The sequence below is a fragment of the Pongo pygmaeus genome, chromosome 19, assembly GCF_028885625.2.
Source record: "Pongo pygmaeus isolate AG05252 chromosome 19, NHGRI_mPonPyg2-v2.0_pri, whole genome shotgun sequence".
In the NCBI taxonomy this organism is placed as follows: Eukaryota; Metazoa; Chordata; class Mammalia; order Primates; family Hominidae; genus Pongo; species Pongo pygmaeus.
The window spans coordinates 4,705,806-4,721,022 of record NC_072392.2 but is presented as its reverse complement, the minus strand read 5'-3'; the positions used below and the strand labels follow the sequence as shown (position 1 = coordinate 4,721,022).

The 15,217-nt window shown below is 54.9% G+C and overlaps 3 protein-coding genes across 39 annotated transcripts in view; 1 reads left to right on the top strand and 2 right to left on the bottom strand.

The window, feature by feature from the left end:
* Positions 1 to 9,014: 9,014 nt before the first annotated feature.
* Positions 9,015 to 14,349, top strand: CHRNE (cholinergic receptor nicotinic epsilon subunit). Its single transcript, XM_054456612.1, has 12 exons — positions 9,015 to 9,060; positions 9,319 to 9,461; positions 9,588 to 9,632; positions 9,756 to 9,865; positions 9,983 to 10,138; positions 10,438 to 10,538; positions 10,849 to 11,049; positions 11,132 to 11,246; positions 12,549 to 12,663; positions 12,747 to 12,933; positions 13,018 to 13,124; positions 13,234 to 14,349. Exons 1-12 carry the CDS (start codon positions 9,015 to 9,017, stop codon positions 13,387 to 13,389), a joined length of 1,482 nt encoding a protein of 493 aa, XP_054312587.1. The 3' UTR covers positions 13,390 to 14,349.
* On the bottom strand, positions 11,344 to 12,595 carry C19H17orf107 (chromosome 19 C17orf107 homolog). 5 transcript variants are annotated; one of them, XM_054459385.2, is made up of 5 exons: positions 12,302 to 12,454; positions 12,080 to 12,194; positions 11,913 to 12,034; positions 11,552 to 11,821; positions 11,344 to 11,471 (listed from the first exon to the last, which is right to left on the bottom strand). In XM_054459385.2, exons 1-5 carry the CDS (start codon positions 12,365 to 12,367, stop codon positions 11,376 to 11,378), a joined length of 669 nt encoding a protein of 222 aa, XP_054315360.1. In that variant the 5' UTR covers positions 12,368 to 12,454; the 3' UTR covers positions 11,344 to 11,375. The 5 variants fall into 5 exon arrangements, with proteins under 5 accessions (XP_054315360.1, XP_054315359.2, XP_054315358.1 ...); XM_054459384.2 differs by having other exon boundaries at positions 11,913 to 12,194; positions 12,302 to 12,517; XM_054459383.2 differs by having other exon boundaries at positions 11,344 to 12,034; positions 12,302 to 12,586.
* Positions 14,058 to 15,217, bottom strand: part of MINK1 (misshapen like kinase 1) — a 67,388-nt gene continuing 66,228 nt past the window's right edge. For all 33 annotated transcript variants that reach the window (XM_054459371.2, XM_063655762.1, XM_054459370.2 and 30 more), the window contains one exon: positions 14,058 to 14,919. In XM_054459371.2, coding sequence (XP_054315346.1) covers positions 14,836 to 14,919 — 84 coding nt within the window. In that variant the 3' untranslated portion in view covers positions 14,058 to 14,835. The remainder of the gene's footprint in view (positions 14,920 to 15,217) is intronic.

Below are 15,217 nucleotides of genomic sequence, written 5' to 3'. Positions count from 1 at the left end.
ATAGTTTTTGCCCTACAAAAGTTGATGTATTTTTTCTTTGTCTTTGTGGGCTGATTTTGGGCTCTAGGGAAAGGAGGAAAAGGCCTTCTTTCCTCCAAGATACTAATTAGTTTATTAATTCTTGTTTTGCTCTATGACTTTCTTGGCTTCATTTTTTTTTCTTTTTCTTTTTTTCTGGTCTCAAACTCCCGACCTCAGGTGATCTGCCCGCCACAGCCTCCCAAAGTGCTGGGATTACAGGCGTAAACCACCGCACCTGGCTTCAAGTGGAAAGCTTTAATTTTCTTTCTTTTTATGTTTTTATTTCTGTAGAGATAGGGTTTCGCCATGTTGCCCAGGCTAGTCTCAAACTCCTGGCCTCAAGCAGTCCTCCCACAAAGTGCTGGGATTACAGGTTGGAGCCACCACACCTGACCCGAAAATTCTTTTTTTTTTGGAGACAGAGTCTCACTCTGTCACCCAGGCTGGAGGGTGCAATGGTAGGATCACCACTCACTGCAACTTCTGCCTCCCAGGTTCAATTGATTCTCCCTCCTTTCCACTTCAGCCTCCTGAGTAGCTGGGACTACAGGTGCATGCCACCAACCGGACTAATTTTTTTTTTTTTTTTTTTTTTTGAGACGGAGTCTTGCTCTGTCGCCCAGGCTGGAGTGCAGTGGCACAATCTCGGCTCACTGCAAGCTCCGCCTCCCGGGTTCATGCCACTCTCCTGCCTCAGCCTCCCGAGTAGCTGGGACTACGGGCGCCCGCCACCACGCCCGGCTAATTTTTTGTATTTTTAGTAGAGATGGGGTTTCACCGTGTTAGCCAGGATGGTCTCCATCTCCTGACCTCGTGATCCGCCCGCCTCTGCCTCCCAAAGTGCTGGGATTACAGGCGTGAGCCACTGTGCCCGGCCTCTTTTTTTTTTTTTTTTTTTTTTAAAGCAGAGATGGGGTTTCACCATGTTGCCCAGGCTGATCTTGAACCCTTGGGCAAAAACGCACGTCTTGGCCTCCCAAAGTGCTGGGATTACAGGCATGAGCCACCCTGCCCTCCCTGAAAATCCTCATATATTAAGCCAAGAAAAGGGGGATTTATTGGAAAGAGGCTGAGGTTCCTCATTCAATCGAAGGACGTGTGGGCAGCCAGCCGGTAGCAGCTCTGCTGGGCCTCAGGTATTCCCGGGGCGGGGCGGGAACGCTGAGGCGCATTCTTGTCTCTGCTCGTCTTCGTCTCAGCTGCATATTCTCTCCCACCCACGTGAGAAACGAGGAATGAACATGGCGGCCCCTGCATCCAGGTTTCATAGCTTGTGGCAGCAGAGACAGACTGCCTTCCTGAGTTTTGTTTGAGAACATTCCCAGGGAAGGGACTTTCTTTGGCCTGGCTTGGGTCAGGTGTCTTCCTGAGACCAGTCCACTCTGGCCAGGGGTGAGCTGTCTCCGTTCCAGGCAGATCCTCTGGGCCCACAGGATTGGAGACGGGCAGTTCTCAGAAGAAGGGAAGGCGCTGGAAGATAAAGCACCTGTGACTTCGTGTATTTCCCTCATACAGGCTCGCGCCTGTAATTCCAGCACTTTGGGAGGCCGAGGCGGGTGGGTCGCCTGAGGTCAGGAGTTCGAGACCAGCCTGGCCAACATGGAGAAACCCCATCTCTACTAAATATACAAAAATTAGCCGGGTGTGGTGGTGCGGCCTGTAGTCCCAGTTACTCGGGAGGCTGAGGCAGGAGAATCGCTTGAACCAGGGAGGTTGCAGTGAGCCGAGATTGCGCCCACTGCATTCCAGCCTGGCCAGAGAGGTAGACTCTGTCTCAAAAAAGGAAAAAAAGAAAAAAAAAAAGAAAAAAAGAAATACGGGTCTACTACAGCTCCCTGCTCTGGTTCAGCTGAACCTACTTCTGTTCACAAATCAAGAGCGGGTCTTTGTGTGGAGTGGAGAGGGGGCCCTCCCCTGGCCAGCCTGGGGATATTTGTGCTGTGAGGGCACTGAAGGCAGAGGCCGCGGCCTGGCAGCCTGGCCGCTTGGGGCAGCTGCAGCTGTTCCGCGCTGCTAGCCAGAAGCCGGCAGGCGACGGGAGTGGCTTCCTGTTGAGCTGAGTTCTTTGGGTCTAACTTGGAAGTCAAAGCATCCCGGCGTGTGTGTGTGTGTGTGTGGGTCCATGCCTGTGTCTGTGTGTGTGTTTATGTGTGTGTGTTTGTGTGTCTATGTGTGTATGTCTGCATGTGTGTGTGTGAGTGTGCGTGTGTTTGTGTGGGTCCGTGGCTGTGTGTGTGTCTGTGTTTGTGTATCTGTGTGCATGTGTGTCTGCATGTGTGTCGGCGTGTGTCTGTGTGTGTCTGTGTGTGTGTGTCTGTGTGTGTGTCTGTGTGTGTAGGGGAATTGTCAGGCAGCCCATTCAGGTTCTGGGGAATTTTCATTATGAAAATACGAACCATCAGCCCTGGCTAGCAGGCCTGTGCCTGACTCCACTAACTCGGCAGGAAGTCTCAGCCCCCGAGGCAGTCCTCACTGTGAGCAAACCAAACCTAGACAAAGACGGTGGCTGAGCGTTGCTCCCAGCACTGGCAGGAATGTACTGCTGTGACATGGGAAGTGGCAAGAGCCCCTTCCGGGAACTCCTCCAGCATGAGGAGCAAGGCAGCAGGTGCAAGCCCCTGGGATGCACTGGTAACTCACAAGTTGCAGCTCCAGCCCCTGGCTCTCGGGTGAATGCGGTCTATGCGTGAGGCCCATGGCCACTGCATCCATCTATGGGCTTAGCCATCCAGGAGTGAGGATTTCTACTCACTCTAACCCCCCACCCATGAGCACCTCTCCTATGCAGGTTGTTGGCTCAAATGTAGTTTTGTTAACTATTGCATTTTATTATGATGATTATTTTGAGACAGAGTCTCATTCTGTCACCAGGCTGGAGTGCAATGGCGCGATCTAGGCTCACCGCAACCTCTGACTGCCTGGTTCAAGGGGATTCTCCTGCCTCAGCCTCCCAAGTAGCTGGGATTACAGGTGTAATCTCCCGGCTAGTTTTTTGTATCTTTAGTAGAGATGGGGTTTCACCATGTTGATCAGGCTGGTCACGAGCTACTGACCTCATGATCCGCCCGCCTCGGCCTCCCAAAGTGCTGGGATTACTGGTGTGAGCCACCGTGCCCGATTAAGTTTTCTATTTTTGGTAGAGACAGGGTTTCACCATGTGGGTCAGGCTGGTCTTGAACTCCTGATCTCAAGTGATCCACCTGCCTTGGCTGCCCAAAGTGCTGGGATTACAGGCACGAGCCACCTCGCCCAGCCCACTAGTGCATTTTCTATGTTGTGGGGTATGTGTGATGTATTGTTTATACATGATGTAGTTGTGGTGCTGAAGTTGAGGATTTAGCCCATCATTTGGAGAATGGGTGGAAATCAGACCTGAGTGAAACTGCTTAGAGCAGGCGACACTGGACTCTGGGCTGAGAGTGTTTTTTTTTTTTTTTTTTTTGAGACTGAGTCTCGCTCTTTTGCTAGGCTGGAGTGCAGTGGCACGATCTTGGCTCACTGCAAGCTCCGCCTCCTGGGTTCACGCCATTCTCCTGCCTCAGCCTCTCGAGTAGCTGGGACTACAGGTGCCCACCACCATGCCCGGCTAATTTTATTTTTTTTAATTTTTAGTAGGCACGGGGTTTCACCATGCTAGCCAGGATGGTCTCGATCTCCTGACCTCGTGATCCGCCCGCCTCGGCCTCCCAAAGTGCTGGGACCACAGGTGTGAGCCACCACGCCCAGCTTTTTTTTTTTTTTTTTGAGATGGAGTCTCGCTCTGTCGCCAGGCTGGAGTGCAGTGGCGCAGTCTCAGCTTACTGCAACCCCCATCTCCCAGATTCAAGCGCTTCTCCTGCCTCAGCCTCTTAAGTAGCTGGGATTACAGGCACCTGCCACCACGCCCAACTAATTTTTGTATTTTTAGTAGAGACGGGGTTTCACCGTGTTAGCCAGGATGGCCTCGATCTCCTGACCTCGTGGTCCGCCTGCCTCGGCCTCCCAAAGTGCAGGGATTACAGGCGTGAGCCACCATGCCCAGCCGAGAGTGTTTTTTTGAAGGACCCTTGCCATAATCACTTTTTTTTTTTAATTCCCCCAATCATTTATCCTTTAAGTTACAAACCATGCAATTACACTCTAAGTTATTTTAACATGTATAATGAAGTTATTATTGACTATAGTCACTCTGTTGTGCTATCAAATAGTAGATCTTATTCTATTTTTTTTGTACCCATTAACCATCCCCACCATCCGCCTACCCGCCCACTACCCTTCCCAGCCTCTGGTAACCATCCTTCTACTCTCTATGTCCATGAGGTCAGTTGTTTTGATTTTTAACTCCCACAAATAAGTGAGAACATGCGATGATGGTCTTTCTGTGCCTGGCTTATTTCACCTAACATAATGATCTCCAGTTCCATTCATGTTGTTGCAAATGACAGGATCTCATCCTTTTTTATGGCTGAATGGTGCTCCATTGTGTATATGCACCACATTTGCTTTATCCGTTCATCTGTGTTTTTCTTTTTTTCTTTTTCTTTTTTTTTAAACAGTTTTTTCTCTTGTTTCCCAGGCTAGGATGCAGTGGTATGATCTTGGCTCACCATTCATCTGTTTTTTAAAATTTTATTTATTTATTTACAGATGAGGTCTCACTATATTGCCCAGGCTGGTCTTGAACTCCCAGGCTCAAGCAATTCTCCTACCTCGGCCTCCCAAAGTGCTAGTATTATGGGCCTGAGCCACTGCACCCGGCCTATCCACTCATCTGTTGATGAACACACTTAAACGTTGCTTCCAAATCTTAGCTATTGTAGTGCTGCTAGTTCTCAGCTAGTTCTAGTGCTGCAACAGAGGAGTATAGATACCTCTTCGATATACTGATTGCCCTTCTTCTTTTTTTTTTGAGATGGAGTTTAATTCCTGCTGCCAGGCTGGAGTGCGATGGAGAGATCTCGGCTCACTGCAACCTCCTCCTCCCAGGTTCAAGCGATTCTCCTGCTTCAGCCTCCCAAGTAGCTGGGATTACAGGCATGCGCCACCATGCCCAGCTAATTTTGTATTTTTAGTAGAGACGGGAGTTCGCCATGTTGGCCAGGCCAGTCTTGAACTCCTGACCTCAGGTGATCCACCTGCCTCGGTCTCCCAGGTGATCCACCTGCCTCGGCCTCCCAAAGTGCTGGGATTACAGGCATGAGCCATTGCGCCCAGCCTGATTTCCCTGTTTTGGGGCGTATACTCAGCAGTAGGATTGCTGGATCACATGGTAGCTCAATTTTTAGGTTTTTTTGAGGAACCTCCGACCCGTTCTCCATAGTGCTTGTGCTAATTTACATTCCCACCAACAGTGTATGAGGCTTCCCTTTTCTCCACACCCTCACCAGCATTTATTGCCTGTCTTTTGGATATAAGCCATTTTAACTTGGATGAGATGGTATCTATCTCATTGTAGTTTTCATTTGCATTTCTCTGATGACCAATGATTCTGAGCACCTTTTCTTATACCTATTTGGCATTTGTGTGTCTTATTTTGAGAAGCATCTTTTCAAATCTTCTGCCCTCTTTTTGATCAGATTATTATATTTTTTTCCTCATAATCACTTTTGGAAGCAAGATTTCAAGTTTGAATCCTGCTGGGGAGGATAGAGTGAATTTATATTAACTGTATTAATTTATATTTCATATATTTGTATATATTTCAGCTCTAGCAGTAAGAATGGCATCATGGCAGGCTGTTTTGGGAGCTAAACATATAGGAGAAGCGGGCTGGGTTGGTAGAGGGTGAAAGGTACCAGACATGTGGTGTCAGGGCCTGCCACACCCACTATCCATCCTAAACGAGGCAGTCTTAGGCCAACCCCATGACCCTTCTTCAGTGTCGGCACCCCAAGCCCTCAGAACATCAGGCAGTAGCAATGGGAACAAAAGTGCTGCCTCTGCAGAGAGAAGCCAAGAAGTTGGTCTGGGGCCAAGACCATGGTGAAATGATGCACAGGTGATGAGAAAGCAGAAACTACACAGTAGAAAGGTGACATGCAAAGTAGGGGGAATGGGCAGTGCTGACGAAGTGAGAGGAGCAGAAAGCGGACAGAGCGGTGGAGACAGATCAGGGGACAGGCTCTGGAGCTGCCTTGGCCTCTGACACTGGTCTAGTAAGTTCCAGTCCATGTGCAAGACTACAGGAAACCTAGGAGAAACTTCATTTTTTTTGTTTTTTGAGATGGAGTCTCGCTCTGTCACCAAGGCTGGAGTGCAGTGGCACGATCTCGGCTCACTGCAACCTCTGTCTCCCAGGTTCAAGTGATTCTCCTGCCTCAGCCTCCCGAGTAGCTGGGATTACAGGCGCCTGCCACCATGCCCAGCTAATTTTTATGTTTTTAGTAGAGACGGGGTTTCACCATATTGGCCAGACTGGTCTTGAACTCTTGACCTCAGATGGTCCACCTGCCTTGGCCTCCCAAAGTGCTGGGATTACAGGCGTGAGCCACCGCATCTGGCCGGAAACTTCATTTTTTTGAGATAGGGTCTCGCTTGTCACCCAGGCTGGAGTGTAGTGCAATCATAGCTCACTGTGTCCTTGATCTCTTAGGGTCAAGCAATCCTCCCACTTCAGCCTCCTAAGTAGCTGGGACTACAGGCATGCACCACGACGCCTGGCTAATATTTTTGTTGTTGTTGTTAATTTTTGTAGAGATCGGGGTCTCACTGTGTTGCCCAGGCTGGTCTTGAACTCCTGGGCTCAAGTAATCCTCCAGCCTCAGCCTCCCAAATAGTTAGGATTACAGGCATAAGCCACTGTGCCTGGCCGAAACCTTGCTTTTCTGACAGATCTGATTCACCCTAGCTACAGATTCCATAGCACCTGTTTATTTTTATGCTTCTCACAGTCTGGCATCACTGGCTGTTGATAGGTCTCTGTCATTAGATGATAACTCCTTGAGGCTTGTTTTATCCATCTCAATAACCACAGAACCCGGCCCTGTAAGGGGGGAACTTTGTAGGTGTCCATTGATGTTTGAATATATATTTGCATTTATCACAATTCTTGTCCCAAGCCTTGACCCAGAAGCTCTGGAATAAGCAGCAGCACAGATTTGAGAGTTAGTCCATGTACCAGCCACATGCAAAGAGGTGAGCTGAGTCAAAGAGACCCAGAAAGGGAGTCTGAAATGGAAATTGTGGGGGTGATAAGGCAGCAGTGGAAACAGAGGCTTTACACATGTGTGGGAAATGGACAAGGAGGACACTTTGTTCTTTGGTGTGTCCTCGCTTGTAACATGGAGGCGATTATGACCTACCTCTTAGGTGGGGGAAGGAGACCCAAAGGTGATGGACCTGGAAGTGTTTTGTGAAGGGTAAAATAAACACAGGTGTACGAGATCAATAGAGTTGATTGATAAGTCTCGTGCATTATTGCCAATCTACTTGTGTGACCCTGGATCCCGACCTTAGCGTCCCCTTTCATGTATTCAGGACAGTGATCATTGCTTTGCTGGACTGCTGTGAGGAAGTGAGATGTAAGCAGAAAATATGCTTAGGGAAGCCCCTCCTACCTCACGAGGAACACCTGGACAGTTTCCTAAAAATACAGATTCCTGGCACCCTAGTCCCGAAATCATAATTCTCTGGGAGTGGAGCCTAGGAATCTGAATTTAAAATAAGCACCCCCCCCCCCCGCCCCGGCCAGGTGATCAGAATGATTCAAGAAGGCTTTAAGAAACACTGAGGCCGGGCGTGGTGGCTCACACCTGTAATCCTAACCCTTTGGGAAGCTGAGGCAGGAGGATCGCTTTAGGCCAGGAGTTTGAGAGGCCGCAGTGAACTATGATGGTGCCACTGCACTCCTGTCTGGGTGACAGAGTGAGATCCTGTCTCCCCAGCCCCTGCAAAAAAAAAAAACGAGGCTGGGCGCGGTGGCTCACGCCTATAATCCCAGCACTTTGGGAGGCCGAGGCAAGTGGATCACGAGGTCAGGAGATCGAGACCATCCTGGCCAACATGGTGAAACCCCACCTCTACTAAAAAATATAAAAATTAGCCGGGTGTGGCGGCATGCACCTGTAGTCCCAGCTATTCCGGAGGCTGAGGCAGGAGAATCGCTTGAACCTGGGAGGCGGAAGTTGCAGTGAGCCGAGATCATGCCACTGTACTCTAGCCTGGGCGCCAGAGCGAGACTCGGTCTCAAAAAAAAAAAAAAAAAAGAAAAAAGAAAAAGGAACATCAAAAGGATCTATTAAGGTGTCATCAGGTGTGTGTGTGTGTGTGTGTGTGTGTGTGTGAGAGTAGGATGGGGAAGATGGTACTATCATCTGTGACCACAAGGTGGCAGCAGGGATAGACAAGGAGAAACAAGTCTCCCACTGGTGCTCACACCCAGAGGGGCTGGGCATGGGCAAACCTGGCGATCAGGTTGTGGAAGGAGGTGGGCCCTTTACATGATCTCCTTTGCTAGATGGAATCTCTGTACCGCAGGGCTAATCCCCTGTGACCACCTGTCTCTTTATCAGGTCTTTATGGAGACTGTTTTTTGCCACTCTGCCGGCAGGAAAGGCATTGTGAGCTTGGGTGGTGATAGTGTGTGTTCCACATGGGTGAGAATGGGAGGCAAGGGGTATGTCACATCCCCAGATGTGTTCATCAGGCAGGGTCACCTACACAGGGCAGCTTACTCAAAGGACAACAGTGCCTGCTGAAAGCAGTGTCTCCCACCCCCTGCTACTAGGATTGTGGTTGTAGGTACCTCTCAGGAGAGGCTCACATCTGTGGCTGGGGAGCTGGCCAAAGACCAGGCAAAGGACGCTGGGCTGGGGTGAGTCAGGAAACACAGGATGGGGCAGCTGCCTCTGGAAGCAGCCAAAATGTCCCCAGATGCAGCAGGGGTGAGTAGAGGATTAGGTGACAGTCCCCTAACAGCCCGGAACTAACACCCTCCTCCCCCTCACACAGGCACCCTGGCCTGCCCCCTCCAAGCCTGCCAGAGCCCAGAATAACCCTGAGAACCAGGCAGCAGGATGGCAAGGGCTCTGCTTGGGGTCCTGCTCCTCTTGGGGCTTCTCGGTATGGACAGAGGCTGGAGGGGCAATTGGACACACACAGATACTGACATAAAGGGACTGGGAAGACAAACACAGAGACCAAGATGGAGACTGAGACGCAGTACTTGGTTCCTGGGCACAGTATAATTGGTTTAGGAGACAGATATTGATAATACACAACAGCCTCAGAGGCCTGTGAGGACCCAGGGGAGGCAGAGGGGAGGAGAGGTGCTCCAGCCTCTTCATTGCCAATGACCCTTCCTTCTTGACCCCATCGCAGGCAGAGGTGTGGGGAAGAACGAGGAACTGCGTCTTTATCACTATCTCTTCGACAACTATGACCCAGGAAGCCGGCCAGTGCGGGAGCCTGAGGATACTGTCACCATCAGCCTCAAGGTCACCCTGACGAATCTCATCTCACTGGTAAGTCACCCCCACCCTCATCTTAAGCCCAAAATCCCACTTCTGGCCCCAACCGCTGAGCTCTGTCCTAAAGCTCACTTCTGGCCCTGAAATCTCACTTCAATCATCCCCATCTCCCATCTGCAGAATGAAAAAGAGGAGACTCTCACCACTAGCGTCTGGATTGGAATCGTGAGTCAAATCTGGGGAACGGTGTGAGGTCTTGTCCAGGGGACCCCCTTTCCCCCAAACCCCTCCCAGGCAGCGCCAGGTGGGAGATGCAGGGCACGCGGCCTTCCGTCCCCCACCCCCTAGGATTGGCAGGATTACCGACTCAACTACAGCAAGGACGACTTTGGGGGTATAGAAACCCTGAGAGTCCCTTCAGAACTCGTGTGGCTGCCAGAGATTGTGCTGGAAAACAAGTGAGAACCGGGCCAGACGCCAGGCTGGAGGGAAGCCGGCCTGGACCTGGTTGGGGAAGGGGGTACTCCGAGAGGGTGCAGATCTGTACAAAAACCTCGGTTTCCCCGAGCCCACAGTATTGATGGCCAGTTCGGAGTGGCCTACGACGCCAACGTGCTGGTCTACGAGGGCGGCTCCGTGACGTGGTTGCCTCCGGCCATCTACCGCAGCGTCTGCGCAGTGGAGGTCACCTACTTCCCCTTCGATTGGCAGAACTGTTCGCTTGTTTTCCGGTGGGAAGAGTTACTCCGAGGCCCGGACGATTATGGGAGGGGCCTTATGGGGGCGGGGCCAACCGGGAAGCACCGCCCTCGGGGCGGGGCTTCGCGCTGGAGGCGGAGCCAGGCGTAGGCACGGGGGTGGGACGCTCCAGCGCGGCGGGAGGTACAGGTGGGAACAGAGGCGCGCCGGCTGGGCTTGGGTGAAGGGGTGAAGCCTCGCGGCCCCGCTAGATCCCAGCTTCCAGGGCTGGGCCTGAGGCCGGGGCCCAGGTCAGAGCTTGTGCGGTGGGCTCCCGGCCCTGGCTCCGCAGCTCTCAGACGTACAGTGCCGAAGAGGTGGAGTTCACCTTTGCCGTAGACGACGACGGCGAGACCATCAACAAGATCGACATCGACACAGCGGCCTATACTGGTGAAGCCCCTGCCTGCTCAGAAAAACCCGCTTCTAGACGGGGTCCAGAGAGGGGACTTCCAGGGTGGGCTTGCCCCGGACCAACGACACTGGAGGATGACTTCCACAACTGGGTTTAGCTTACCCCTGTCCTGAAATCATTCTCGATTGTTACTCTAGTCCTGCCTTCTGGCTTTCCATACCCTCAACGAGAATGCCCTTTTCTGCCCGTAATTGCCCCCATCCTGACGGCCCATGACCCTGGTGCAGGCAGCCGCAGCCTCCTCTTCAGCCCCTCCGACAGCCAGCTGACCGTGCCCCCCTCCCGCAGAGAACGGCGAGTGGGCCATCGACTTTTGCCCGGGAGTGATCCGCCGCCACCACGGTGGCACCACCGACGGCCCAGGGGAGACTGACGTCATCTACTCGCTCATCATCCGCCGGAAGCCGCTCTTCTACATCATTAACATCATCGTGCCCTGTGTACTCATCTCGGGCCTGGTGCTGCTCGCCTACTTCCTGCCAGCGCAGGGTAAGCAGTGGCCCCGAACCTACCCCCAAACCCGGGCTCGCTCCCGGGAGGCGAGGCCCGCTCTCACCGGCTCTCCCTCCAGCCGGCGGCCAGAAATGCACGGTCTCCATCAACGTCCTGCTCGCCCAGACAGTCTTCTTGTTCCTCATTGCCCAGAAAATCCCAGAGACGTCTCTGAGCGTGCCGCTCCTGGGCAGGTGAAGGCGGAGCCCCCGCGGGGGCGTGGCCAGTGTGAAGGGCGGGGCCGGGGAGGTTGTCGTGTGGGGGCGTGGCCAAAACCCAGAGACTCCGGGAAAAGCTCTGGCTGTCTCGCCCCGCCCTGGGCTTTATTCGGACGCTGGGTGGGGCTGGTACAGGGATGGATTCCCTGGTCCGCTGTCCTCACTGCTGCTGGACGTCACCTGGAGGTCTCCTGCGTAGCTCTGTTGGGGGACGGTCCGGCTCAGTGCCTCCCTAGCCCCGCCGCCTCTGGCCCCTAACTCACCCCGCGTCCCGAGCTCACCGGTTCTCCGGGGGTTCCGAGGCCTAGCTGCTGTTGCCACTGTCGCAGGAATGAGGCAGACCCCTGCAGACCCCATCCACACAGACATAGCCACGCTCCCTGGACTAGGAGCCGGGCGCCGGCGCCCACCGCAGCCCCAGCTTGCCAAGCCCCCTGCCCTGCGGCCTGGGCTACCCGGCTCAGCGCTGCACCCGGATCCCTGCCGTCTGGGGCTGGGCCCGCGCTGCCGTCTAGTCGCCGCGCCTCCTGCTGCAGCCACAGGGTGGAGATCTGCATTGGGGGCACAAGGGTTAGCGGGGAGGCAGAGGTCCTTGTTCCCGCTGCCCGATCGCCGCGTATCCTGAGCCCCCCAGTACCCCACCTCTAACAAGGTGGCGCCGAAGCTCACGAGGCTGGCTGTGGCTTCTCTTAACACCAGCCCCAGGGTGGGCTTCGGGGCAGGCAGCATCCCCTGCATCCCCTGCATCCCCTGCATCCCCTGCATCCCCTGCATCCCCTGCATCCCCTGCATCCCCTGCATCCCCTGCAGCTTCGGCTCCGGTGGCTCCAGGGACTTCAGCTCTCTGAACCTCTGCTCCAGATATTCATGGGCTGCGGCCACGGACAGTTCCAGGGAAGACAGAAGCGGGGGCTGGAGGGCCACCTGGAGAAGGAGCAGAGCAGTAGAGTAGCAGGGCAGGGGTCACAGGGGCGCACAGGAGACCTACCCAGAAGGTCTCGAGGTGCAGCCCTCGGCGGGCGTAGCCTCACCTCGGTGGAGCTGTGGAAGTGGTAGATCCACATCAGGGTGTCCAGGGAGCTGGGGGTCCCCTTCATGGCCGCCACAAGTGGTAGGACGGGAGAAGGGCTGGGGGACGCGTCTGTCGTCGTGTAGGGGGCGCAGCTGGAGGGCGTAACCAGCCCGTGCCAGGAGAAGCCGTGTTTGTGAGGTCAGAGAGCGCGCGGCGCCTTAGGTAGCTGGGAGGAGCTGTGATGTCACGCATTCCGGGCTCCTCAGGTTCCTTATTTTCGTCATGGTGGTCGCCACGCTCATTGTCATGAATTGTGTCATCGTCCTCAACGTGTCCCTGCGGACGCCCACCACCCATGCCGTGTCCCCGCGGCTGCGCCACGTGAGCGCGGAGGGGGCGGTGCGGCCCCGGTGGGGGTGGGGCTTCGTACTAACCCCGCCCCCTAAGCCCCGCCCCTGCCCCAGGTTCTCCTGGAGCTGCTGCCACGCCTCCTGGGCTCCCCGCCGCCCCCCGAGGCCCCCCGGGCCGCCTCGCCCCCAAGGCGGGCGTCGTCGGTGGGCTTATTGCTCCGCGCGGAGGAGTTGATACTGAAAAAGCCACGGAGCGAGCTCGTGTTTGAGGGGCAGAGGCACCGGCACGGGACCTGGACGGGTGAGCACAGTGGCCCGGCGGGCCGCGGGGGGTGTCTGCCACGGGGGAGGCTCCTAAGGCCCACCCCGGTGTTTTCCCCGCCAGCTGCCTTCTGCCAGAGCCTGGGCGCTGCCGCCCCTGAGGTCCGGTGCTGTGTGGATGCTGTGAACTTCGTGGCCGAGAGCACGAGAGATCAGGAGGCCACCGGCGAGGTGGGACGGGAGCCAGAGGCGGGTGGAGCGCGGCAGAGGCCCCCCACTATCTCCTATGCCGTTGGCTCCTGCAGCTGCCTCTTTACTGACTGTGCCGACCCTTCCCCAGGAAGTGTCCGACTGGGTGCGCATGGGGAATGTCCTTGACAACATCTGCTTCTGGGCTGCTCTGGTGCTCTTCAGCGTGGGCTCCAGCCTCATCTTCCTCGGGGCCTACTTCAACCGAGTGCCTGATCTCCCCTACCCGCCGTGTGTCCAGCCTTAGTGCGCCCCGACTTCAATTTCCCACCCCTCTCCAGTAGGAAATTGATTTTGAAAAAGTAGGCTGCCGCCACCATGGCCTTATGATCCCTTCCCCCTGCTGATCAATCTGCATTTTGTGAACTTCACAAGAAGAATGGTGTGTGCCCACTCCTTGGCGTGTGTAGGCCTGGCCGCAGTCCAGGGGTCAGCAGGAGGAAACGGTTCACACAGGCTCTCAGGTGCCAGTCTTCGAGAAAGCAAGGACTGCCCTTCATTCAGCCTTGCTGACTTCTCAGGCTTTCTCAGGCCCAGCCCCACGGGACTCTGGTGGCTGCCAGCTTGTGAGCTATCTATATTCATAACCAAACAGGAGACCTCTTTGCAGGACTTGCGCATAGGGAGGCTGGAGCCAGGAACCCATCTTCTTCCCTGGTCTGGCTCTGCTGGAGCGGGTGGGAACTAAACACCTTCAGTGCTGTGGCCCTCAGGCCCACAGGTTTAGGGCTGAGGCTGCCCTGGCCCTTCCACATTCATTTCTTCCGGGCTTTCTTGGCCCAGCACTGCCCATCCCACCCCATGAAGCTCACTCATTGCAGATCCCAGCCCACCCTGTCCTCTTCCCCAGCCTGGAGGCTCTCTCTGCCTAGTATACAGGACTGACAGCAAGAAAACGCGGCCTGCATGGTGGGAGCTGGTTGAATTGTCTTTATTAACAAACAGGATATCCAAGGCCACTACATTGAGGAGGGGTGGGGGGAGGGAGGAGGAAGATTACTTGCTGCTCACACTATATACAGATGCAAGCACGGGGGTGTGGAGAGTGAGGGCTCCCTGCTCCCTCCCCCCCTCCCTCCACCAGGGAAGGGCATGGGCTAGAAGAAGAGGAGATGGGGGTTGAGAATGGGGGGAATGTTTTGGCTGGCAGGGTCCCCCCTCCATTCCCTGGAGTTTGGGGGAAGGGGAATCATTAAAGTGCTTTCAGAAAATGAAGAAATGGTCCCTGCCCCTGGAGTGGCTGGTGACCCCCCAAAAATCTAGGGCCCAGTGACCCCCCCCAGGGTCTGGTACATTCAAGGGGGGAGCCGGCTCCCCTGACGTGCAAATAAAGGGGTCCAGGGCCCTGCCCAGTCAGCAGCAGTGGGGGAAGGGGTTCAAGCCCCAAGCACTCTCCTCTTAAATGGAGAAAAAGGGGGAGGGGCTAGGCCCACTCAATTCCTGGGAAGGGGAAGCTGTGTCCCTCCCCAGAAGCTGGGGATGGGCACAGTTTTGGGAAGAGGACGTGTTGGGGAAGAGAATGGTCACGTGATCACGAAAGCATCAGGGGTCAGAGGTCACGTTCCCAGCAGGCTCCAGTGAATCAAACCAGTAAAAGCAAAAGCCCAGGGAGGGGAAAGAGGGGCGGCCCGGGAAGCCTGGCTGCAGGGGGAGAGCTGGGTCCAGTGTGGGACAGCCCCAGCCCAGGGCCCCGTCACCAGTTCATGATGCAGTTACGGTTCAGAGTCATGAAGTAAACTTGGCTGCTGCCCCCAGAGCGGACTGAGGCAAAAAACACCTGGGTGGGGCAGGAGAAGAAGTCATCAAGGGCTGGGGTTGTGGGGGGGGGGATCTCAACTGGGAGAAGGGAAGAAGGGGTGGCAGAAGAGGTGAGGGGGGGAGAGAGACTCACAGTGCCCCTCACCCGGAGGAAAGGCTGGGATGTTAGGGGAGAGGGTGTACCACCAGCCCCCTGGGCGCCAGCTGGAAAGTCCTTGGAAGCTGAAGGCAGCGCAGGGCAGTGGTAGTGGCTGACTGCCCTCCGAGCTACCAGAGGGGCCTGCTTTCAGGAAGCTGCCACCCCCGTCCTCTCCCCA